The following is a 10,785-nucleotide window of genomic DNA, read 5'->3' as shown; positions in this document are numbered from 1 at the left end:
GCCAGGTATGGCACACACAAGGGTTAATGAGTATTCCGCCTGTCACTGTGCGCTCCCGGCATGCACTGCTCTCCTGTCAAGATGGCGGCGCCCAGTGACCGGCAGACCTCCAGTCCTCTCAGCGGGTTCCCGTTCTCTATCCCGGGGGTGAAGCCGGATGGCGGCGGACAGGAGGGGGACGGGAAGCCTAAGAAGCCGTGCCGGGCGTGCATGGACTTCCGGAGCTGGATGAGGGAGCAGAGGAAGCAGAGCCCGGCCTCCCAGGTGAGGGATGACCGAGGACGGACACCACAGAGCAGGGAATGGAAGCCGCGACCTGATGGGTTACTGGTGGCAACAGAGGCTCCAGGACCTTCATGTTTTATACAGAAGACTTAGCGGAGGCTGCAGGGGGGGAGGACTGGATGGCGTAGGCTGCAGGGGGGGAGGACTGGATGGCGTAGGCTGCAGGGGGGGAGGACTGGATGGCGGAGGCTGCAGGGGGGGAGGACTGGATGGCGTAGGCTGCAGGGGGGGAGGACTGGGTGGCGTAGGCTGCAGGGGGGGAGGACTGGATGGCGGAGGCTGCAGGGGGGGAGGACTGGATGGCGGAGGCTGCAGGGGGGGAGGACTGGATGGCGTAGGCTGCAGGGGGGGAGGACTGGATGGCGTAGGCTGCAGGGGGGGAGGACTGGATGGCGTAGGCTGCAGGGGGGGAGGACTGGATGGCGTAGGCTGCAGGGGGGGAGGACTGGATGGCGTAGGCTGCAGGGGGGGAGGACTGGATGGCGGAGGCTGCAGGGGGGAGGACTGGATGGCGGAGGCTGCAGGGGGGAGGACTGGATGGCGGAGGCTGCAGGGGGGAGGACTGGATGGCGGAGGCTGCAGGGGGGGAGGACTGGATGGCGGAGGCTGCAGGGGGGGAGGACTGGATGGCGGAGGCTGCAGGGGGGGAGGACTGGATGGCGTAGGCTGCAGGGGGGAGGACTGGATGGCGGAGGCTGCAGGGGGGAGGACTGGATGGCGGAGGCTGCAGGGGGGAGGACTGGATGGCGGAGGCTGCAGGGGGGAGGACTGGATGGCGGAGGCTGCAGGGGGGAGGACTGGATGGCGGAGGCTGCAGGGGGGAGGACTGGATGGCGGAGGCTGCAGGGGGGAGGACTGGATGGCGGAGGCTGCAGGGGGGAGGACTGGATGGCGGAGGCTGCAGGGGGGAGGACTGGATGGCGGAGGCTGCAGGGGGGAGGACTGGATGGCGGAGGCTGCAGGGGGGAGGACTGGATGGCGGAGGCTGCAGGGGGGAGGGCTGCAGGAAGGGAGGACTGGATGGCGGAGGCTGCAGGCGGAAGGACTGGATGGCGGAGGCTGCAGGGGGGAGGACTGGATGGCGGAGGCTGCAGGGGGGGGAGGACTGGATGGCGGAGGCTGCAGGGGGGGAGGACTGGATGGCGGAGGCTGCAGGGGGGAGGACTGGATGGCGGAGGCTGCAGGGGGGAGGACTGGATGGCGGAGGCTGCAGGAAGGGAGGACTGGATGGCGGAGGCTGCAGGGGGGGAGGACTGGATGGGGGAGGCTGCAGGGGGGGAGGACTGGATGGGGGAGGCTGCAGGGGGGGAGGACTGGATGGGGGAGGCTGCAGGGGGGGAGGACTGGATGGGGGAGGCTGCAGGGGGGGAGGACTGGATGGCGGAGGCTGCAGGGAGGGAGGACTGGATGGCGGAGGCTGCAGGGAGGGAGGACTGGATGGCGGAGGCTGCAGGGGGGGAGGACTGGATGGCGGAGGCTGCAGGGGGGGAGGACTGGATGGCGGAGGCTGCAGGGGGGGAGGACTGGATGGCGGAGGCTGCAGGGGGGGAGGACTGGATGGCGGAGGCTGCAGGGGGGGAGGACTGGATGGCGGAGGCTGCAGGGGGGGAGGACTGGATGGCGGAGGCTGCAGGGGGGGAGGACTGGATGGCGGAGGCTGCAGGGGGGGGAGGACTGGATGGCGGAGGCTGCAGGGGGGGAGGACTGGATGGCGGAGGCTGCAGGGGGGGAGGACTGGATGGCGGAGGCTGCAGGGGGGGAGGACTGGATGGCGGAGGCTGCAGGGGGGAGGACTGGATGGCGGAGGCTGCAGGGGGGAGGACTGGATGGCGGAGGCTGCAGGGGGGAGGACTGGATGGCGGAGGCTGCAGGGGGGAGGACTGGATGGCGGAGGCTGCAGGGGGGAGGACTGGATGGCGGAGGCTGCAGGGGGGAGGACTGGATGGCGGAGGCTGCAGGGGGGAGGACTGGATGGGGGAGGCTGCAGGGGGGGAGGACTGGATGGGGGAGGCTGCAGGGGGGAGGACTGGATGGGGGAGGCTGCAGGGGGGAGGACTGGATGGGGGAGGCTGCAGGGGGGGAGGACTGGATGGCGGAGGCTGCAGGGAGGGAGGACTGGATGGCGGAGGCTGCAGGGAGGGAGGACTGGATGGCGGAGGCTGCAGGGGGGGAGGACTGGATGGCGGAGGCTGCAGGGGGGGAGGACTGGATGGCGGAGGCTGCAGGGGGGGAGGACTGGATGGCGGAGGCTGCAGGGGGGAGGACTGGATGGCGGAGGCTGCAGGGGGGGAGGACTGGATGGCGGAGGCTGCAGGGGGGGAGGACTGGATGGCGGAGGCTGCAGGGGGGGAGGACTGGATGGCGGAGGCTGCAGGGGGGGAGGACTGGATGGCGGAGGCTGCAGGGGGGGAGGACTGGATGGCGGAGGCTGCAGGGGGGGAGGACTGGATGGCGGAGGCTGCAGGGGGGGAGGACTGGATGGCGGAGGCTGCAGGGGGGGAGGACTGGATGGCGGAGGCTGCAGGGGGGAGGACTGGATGGCGGAGGCTGCAGGGGGGAGGACTGGATGGCGGAGGCTGCAGGGGGGAGGACTGGATGGCGGAGGCTGCAGGGGGGAGGACTGGATGGCGGAGGCTGCAGGGGGGAGGACTGGATGGCGGAGGCTGTAGGGGGGAGGACTGGATGGCGGAGGCTGCAGGGGGGAGGACTGGATGGCGGAGGCTGCAGGAAGGGAGGACTGGATGGGGGAGGCTGCAGGGGGGGAGGACTGGATGGCGGAGGCTGCAGGGAGGGAGGACCGCAGGGAGGGAGGACTGGATGGCGGAGGCAGCAGGGAGGGAGGACTGGATGGCGGAGGCTGCAGGGAGGGAGGACTGGATGGCGGAGGCTGCAGGGAGGGGGGACTGGATGGCGGAGGCTGCAGGGGGGAGGACTGGATGGGGGACGCTGCAGGGAGGGAGGACTGGATGGCGGAGGCTGCAGGGAAGGAGGACTGGATGGCGTAGGCTGCAGGGAGGGAGGACTGGATGGCGGAGGCTGCAGGGGGGGAGGACTGGGTGGCGGAGGCTGCAGGGGGGGAGGACTGGGTGGCGGAGGCTGCAGGGGGGGAGGACTGGATGGGGGGAGGCTGCAGGGGGGGAGGACTGGATGGGGGGAGGCTGCAGGGGGGGAGGACTGGATGGGGGGAGGCTGCAGCGGGGGAGGACTGGATGGGGGGAGGCTGCAGCGGGGGAGGACTGGATGGGGGGAGGCTGCAGCGGGGGAGGACTGGATGGGGGGAGGCTGCAGCGGGGGAGGACTGGATGGGGGGAGGCTGCAGCGGGGGAGGACTGGATGGGGGGAGGCTGCAGCGGGGGAGGCTGCAGCGGGGGAGGACTGGAAGGGGGGAGGCTGCAGCGGGGGAGGACTGGATGGGGGGAGGCTGCCGGGGGGGAGGACTGGATGGGGGGAGGCTGCCGGGGGGGAGGACTGGATGGGGGGAGGCTGCCGGGGGGGAGGACTGGATGGGGGGAGGCTGCAGCGGGGGAGGACTGGATGGGGAGAGGCTGCCGGGGGGGAGGACTGGGTGGCGGAGGCTGTTGTGCATAAACCGGAGGCTGAGGGATGAGGTTTTTCTGACTTGTTTATCTTCTCCCCGTTCAGGAGGGTGACCTGGAGGATAAGGAGCGCCCGGCTGAGTGTCCATTAGACCGCGAGGAGCTTGGCCGCAGTACCTGGTCCTTCCTGCACACAATGGCGGCTTATTACCCCGACCACCCAACCAACAAACAGCAGCTGGAGATGAAAAGCTTCATTAATATCTTCTCCAAGTTTTATCCCTGTGACGAGTGTGCGGAGGACCTGAGAGAGAGGTAAGTGACACCACCTAGACGGAGCGGGTCCTCAGCTGTTATCAGAGGATACAGGGCTACAAAGCTAAGAGCCCAGCAGTGTGAGGACTGGGTATCCCTGGAGCCCTGGCAGAGATTGGACGGATTTCTAGCTGTGTAACGTCTCGTCTCTTTCCAGGCTCTCCAGGACGCAGCCGGACACCAGTAACAGGCACAACCTCTCCCAGTGGATGTGCCGCCTCCACAATGACGTCAACAAGAAGCTGGGAAAGGACCAATTTGACTGCTCCAAAGTGGATGAGCGATGGCGAGACGGCTGGAAGGACGGGTCCTGTGACTGACACTCGGGGACCTCTAGTTATTTTGTCTATTTTCTTGGTGGGATTTGGGAAGGGGGAATAGATTTACAATTGCTTCAGATCTATTTATATTTGGATCCTCTACGTTCATTGGCCACACGCAGGGACATTGTCATCGAGATTTACCCATAAGGACCAAATGTTCTACCCTTGGGGCTCAGTGAAGTGGTAAACATTGTAACTATTTGTGCCTAGGTCATAGGTCAGCAAAGTAAAACCCCTGGTTCCACTACACATGATCCAGACAGCGCCTGATACTGCCCATCACAGGAGGCTCTAATTTGGGTAAAAAAATAACATATTCCTGTTGGATAAGTGAAACCAGACAAATGTGAGTCACAGAGTGTCCTTCCCCCTAGTTATATGAATGGGGTCAGGTAGGTGGCTCTCACTTAATAAGATGGAATTCTTATAAAAGGAAGGAGTATCCCCATCGCCCTCCCCTTAGTGTTCTGCCATTTGCCCTGGGTTCTAGCTGATCTGTCCTCATGAGCTTCATGATGTGATTTCTACTGATGTAATACACATATAACGCTCTGTATGTCAGGGTTGTATAGCAGCGGAGTGCCGCCATATGTCTTGCCCCTACTCTATAAGTGCCGTCATTTGCAGTGAATCTGGTTTTATGACCTGCTACATTCTGCACCGTCCGTGTTTTTATATGGAAAATGATGTGAATTTCTCAATAAATCCTTTGGTTATTACAGTGTGTTCTGGTAATTGTGGGTTCACCAGTTACTGACAGTTGTGGTCAGATCAGGTAGAGACAGCAATACAGCAATGTCTCCAGCGGGCGGAGCTAAGATCATTGACATAGAAGTGAGACTCATGTGACTTCCGTCATCTCTGCTCTAGCACCAGAATCCACAGCGTACACAGAGCTTGTCACCAAGGTCAAAGACTGCACTGGCTGCAACATATGTAGATGTACATACAGTGCGGTTTTATATGGATCAGTTAAAACAAAATGTAATGATGACACAGTGACTACACCAGCAGCAGAATAGTGAGTGCAGCTCTGGAGTATAATACAGGATGTAACTCAGGATCAGTACAGGATAAGTAATGTCATGTATGTACACAGTGACTACACCAGCAGCAGCAGAATAGTGAGTGCAGCTCTGGGGTATAATACAGGATGTAACTCAGGATCAGTACAGGATAAGTAATGTCATGTATGTACACAGTGACTGCACCAGCAGCAGAATAGTGAGTGCAGCTCTGGAGTATAATACAGGATGTCACTCCGGATCAGTACAGGATAAGTAATGTCATGTATGTACACAGTGACTGCACCAGCAGCAGAATAGTGAGTGCAGCTCTGGAGTATTATACAGGATGTAACTCAGGATCAGTACAGGATAAGTAATGTCATGTATGTACACAGTGACTGCACCAGCAGCAGAATAGTGAGTGCAGCTCTGGAGTATAATACAGGATGTAACTCGGGATCAGTACAGGATAAGTAATGTCATGTATGTACACAGTGAGTGCAGCTCTGGAGTATAAAACAGGATGTAACTCAGGATCAGTACAGGATAAGTAATGTCATGTATGTACACAGTGAGTGCAGCTCTGGAGTATAATACAGGATGTAACTCAGGATCAGTACAGGATAAGTAATGTCATGTATGTACACAGTGACTGCACCAGCAGCAGAATAGTGAGTGCAGCTCTGGGGTATAATACAAGATGTAACTCAGGATCAGTACAGGATAAGTAATGTCATGTATGTACACAGTGACTGCACCAGCAGCAGAATAGTGAGTGCAGCTCTGGAGTATAATGCAGGATGTAACTCAGGATCAGTACAGGATAAGTACTGATGTCATGTATGTACACAGTGAGTACGGCTCTGGAGTATAATACAGGATGTAACTCAGGATCAGTACAGGATAAGTAATGTCATGTATGTACACAGTGAGTGCAGCTCTGGAGTATAATACAGGATGTAGCACTGTAGAGATGATCTTGTATCATGGTGATAATATAGAGAGATTAATGTATCAGACTGGAAAAGCAGTAGTGTTGAGCAGTCAGCAGGTGGCAGGACACCACAAGGTACAGTAATTGTGTGATCAGGTCTTTTCTGGCTCCTAGAAATTCTCCTTCTATTATGAAGCCTGTGGTGTTAAAAGAACCAAAAGTAAATAATTAACAATGAGACATAAGTGAATACAGAAATCTATACAAGCTGATTACACCTGTTATGCTGTTATTCTCCCACTAGGAGGCATCATACATAATTAATAACATAAAAGTAGTATGCTTTATTACACTGCTATATGCCCCCAAATTAGAGTATTAGAGACGTCCTGCCACCATATGCTTTGATTACCTTAGTATCTGGGCGATTTTTATAGAAGATCAAGGGTTAATAATAACCCATTCATTCTGGGAAATCCCCGATTTGGGTTTTTACTTTAACATTCGTATTGTCACACGGCCAAATGTGCCATCATCTCCAAACAAATCTAGGTGTGTCCTGCCGGGCTATGCGGAAATTCATGTGGTTAGTCCTGTAGAGCCGGCGGCCATCCCACAATTACTACTTATCTATAACAGTCTCATAACTGACATAAAGGGGGATATATATTAGCTGTTTAGGAACCACCAATACCCCTGGTCAGTGATATGCTGGTGGCCATTGACTGGGCTGTGTCCTAGTGGTAGTGTGTGCATGATGTGGTGCGCCCCTGCCAACCAATCGGCTACTCTCACAGGAAGTAAGTTCTTCACATTTCACTAATGGGAAGGTGCCATGTTGCTAAGACACCTGACTTGATAGGAAGGTGCCTGAGCAATAAGGATTTTAGTCTATAATTGTGATTTGTCAGTATAGTTTGTCCGATTACTTACCTCTGCCTGTGTAACCATTCACAAACGTGTACCTGGAAGTCCTTACAACTGGACGATGATGTACGTCCACCCCAGATTGTGCCAATTATAAAATATCCTGGATTAGAAACATCTAAGTAAATGAAAGTCATTGTTTTATTTTATGTTTTTGATAACTATTTGTTTTTTTACAGAAAGACACATTTTTAGTATAACTGAACTACCGTTATCTAATAACAGGAAATGAAAGGTCTGATATGAAAGAGGAACTCCGGATAGTCGCGCAGCAACAAGACAAAGATCAGATGAAACAGCCCTGTGCGTTTCCACTGTTCAGTTTTGTTAATACTGAGCTCTAATTTGCACATAAGTGATTAAATTCTGCCTCTCCAGCCACCACTAGGGGGAGCATGGGAGTTCAAATAGTATGCAATAGGTTCCTAAGCGCCCTCTTGTGGTGACTACAGGTAAAACATTTATTGTATGCTCCGAATGATATAAAGATAAATTAGGAATCTGCATTGGACATGGTTTAAAACTATAATAGTGTTGATGATGGGGGACTGATTAAACTTTAAAGGGATCATACTTTTAGTGGCAATGAGTGTAGCTTCCCCAAGTGCACTGGGGGGTATCCTCGCACTGCTGTGCTCTTAGCTCTCTGCATTAAAGGATTACTCCTCCCACAAAGACAAGATTCCTAAATATACTCAGGATAATAAAATAACATATTCTCTAATTCTGTCATTAACAAAACTACAGCATTTCACAGATATAATTCCAATCTGTCTCAGTCCTGGTGTATACAATCTGGGTTGTCCCGGGATCCAACCATAAATCTTCTGACTATGGCTGATCAGGGCAGATTCTTCTCACTGCAGCGCTCTCCGCCTCCTGCCCCTCTCCCCTGAATTACAAGACGAACTACAGATAAGATCTTTATAACAGTGGAAGGAGGCATAGCGAGAGCCGCCATCATGGGAGGGGGGGGGGGGTGTTGGGGGTTCTAGTTGGACTGTGTTCAAGGGCCCCCCTTTTTTCCAATCAAAAAGGAGGGCCCGAGGGGATCATAGTACCCACTAACTCCCCATACCAGGACCCTATATGATCCGCCATCAGTCTGAGAAAAAAAACAAAAAAACTATACTCACCTTTCAGCTTCTTCCCCCCTAGCCCCACAGCTCCGTCTTCTACTCTTCCGGCCTGGGCGCATCAATATGACTCGACAGTGTCACGTGACGTCAAAGCGTATGCACTGCGCAGGCCCTTACCTATGACATCACACGGCCATGACACCCCCGCGTCATAGTGATGCGCCCAGGCTGGAAGAGTCAAAGACGGAGCCGCAGGCCGTGGAGAAGAAGCCGAAAGGTGAGTATAGATTTTTTTTTTTACTAATATACTAAGTGGGCAGGTGCTGGGGCTGTCTATATACTGAGTAGGCACGTGCAGGGGCTATGTATATACTGAATGGACACGTGCAGTAGTGTAGGGTCCTGTCTGGCTTGTCATAGCTTTATGTTATATGTATCAATGTGGGAATGGACGCCAGTGTGGGTGGGGGGGGGGGGGCACAAAATCCCTATTGGCAGCCTTGGGCATAGCAGAGCTGACTCTGTGTGCTGAGATATTGCAGAGCTAACTCTCTGTGTGTATTATAGCTTAGATGTAGCAGAGCTGAGAGTGTCATTGTGTGTAATATGTATCTCATGGATCTTATTATCTCTCGTTTTCTATGTGTCAGATACTAGTACAATGTTCAGAATGAAAGTGTAGATAAACTTTGTACCCGATAATCTAAGCACATTGTCAGGACACAGCATCTCACAGCACAGAGGGATCATGAAGTGTCTGCTTAGAGAGTCCCCGCTCACACTCTGGAATCTTACACTGACCATCATTGAGTGATAGGAGCTGAAACATTATTGTGTAATCATCACTAGGGGATTATAATTTGAGAACTTTCTTTCATTGGTAAACTCCTTTAACCCCTTAACGCTCTGCGCCGTAGCTCTACGGCGCAGAGGTATAAGGGATGTATGAAAAGGGCTCACGGGCTGAGTCCTCTTCATACAGAGGTGGGGGTTTTTGCATTTTGCACAAAACCCCCACCGCTAATAACCGCGGTCGGTGCTTGCACCGATCGCGGCTATTAACCCCCTAAACGCCGCCAGCAAAGTCGCCGGCGGCGTTTAAAAGACGGCGGCGCGTGGGCGCCGCCATCTTTTTTTCGATCGCCACGCCCCCGAACGTCATCGGGGGGCGGCGATCAGTTGCCATGGTAGCCTCGTGTCTTCTTTTGACACGAGGCTATCTGGCAGCTGCATATTCGTTACAATGAGCCAGTGGCTCATTGTAATGAATGTGCTGCAAAAATGCCATATATTGCAATACTGTAGTATTGCAGTATATGGTAGCAGCGATCTGACCATCTAGGGTTAATGTACCCTAGATGGTCTAAAAGATAGTGAAAAAAAAAAGAAAAAAAAAAGTTTAAAAAATAAAAAAAATTAATAAAATTTTAAAAGTTCAAATCACCCCCCTTTCCCTAGAACGGATATAAAACACAACAAACAGTAAAAATCACAGACATATTAGGTATCGCCGCGTCCCAAAATGCCCGATCTATCAAAATATAAAAACGGTTACGGCCGGCGGTGACCTCCGAGGCAGGAAATGGCGCCCAAATGTCCGAAATGCGACTTTTACACCTTTTTACATAACATAAAAAATGAAATAAAAAATGATCAAAATGTCACACAGACCTCAAAATGGTAGTAATGAAAACGTCGCCTCATTTCGCAAAAAATGACCCCTCACACATCTCCGTGCGCAAAAGTATGAAAAAGTTATTAGCGTCAGAAGATGGCAAAAAATTTTTTTTCTTTTTTGTACACATTCGTTTAATTTTTGAAAATGTATTAAAACACAATAAAACCTGTATAAATTTGGTATCACCGCGATCGCACCGAACCAAAGAATAAAGTAGGCGTGTTATTTGGAGCGAAGAGTGAAAGTCGTAAAAACTGAGCCCACAAGAACGTGACGCACGTGTGGTTTTTTTTCAATTTTTCCACATTTGGAATTTTTTTTCAGCTTCGCAGTACACGGCATGTTAAAATAAATAACATTACGGGAAAGTAAAATTTGTTACGCACAAAATAAGCCCTCACACAGGTCTGTACACAGAAAAATGAAAAAGTTATGGATTTTTGAAGTTGGAGAGCGAGAAATGAGGCGAAAAACCCTCCGTCCTTAAGGGGTTAAGCTATTGCACAGCCTCTCCCTGCTTTTGTATTTATTTAGTGTCTTGCTACAGCTGTGGAGTAGTGCAGTGCACTGTTCTCAGAGCGCAGCTGTGTGAGGACATGATTAGCAGCATGATGAGAAGTGCACAACAGCATTTCCTCAGAGCTGACTGGAGGGGCAGTGGAGCAGCTCAATCCACAGAGCTAAGAGCCTAGCAGTGTGAG

The 10,785-nt window shown here is 53.9% G+C and overlaps 1 protein-coding gene across 1 annotated transcript; it reads left to right on the top strand.

The window, feature by feature from the left end:
- The first annotated feature begins 33 nt into the window (after positions 1-33).
- LOC140112696 (FAD-linked sulfhydryl oxidase ALR-like) lies at positions 34-5,178 on the top strand. The gene is made up of 3 exons (XM_072132597.1): positions 34-264; positions 3,928-4,136; positions 4,294-5,178. Exons 1-3 carry the CDS (start codon positions 61-63, stop codon positions 4,454-4,456), a joined length of 576 nt encoding a protein of 191 aa, XP_071988698.1. The 5' UTR covers positions 34-60; the 3' UTR covers positions 4,457-5,178.
- Positions 5,179-10,785: the final 5,607 nt, after the last annotated feature.

Source organism: Engystomops pustulosus, unplaced genomic scaffold (genome assembly GCF_040894005.1).
Source record: "Engystomops pustulosus unplaced genomic scaffold, aEngPut4.maternal MAT_SCAFFOLD_994, whole genome shotgun sequence".
Taxonomy (NCBI): domain Eukaryota; kingdom Metazoa; phylum Chordata; class Amphibia; order Anura; family Leptodactylidae; genus Engystomops; species Engystomops pustulosus.
Note: the sequence above shows the minus strand (reverse complement) of the source record. Positions and strands in the feature narration are given on the sequence as shown.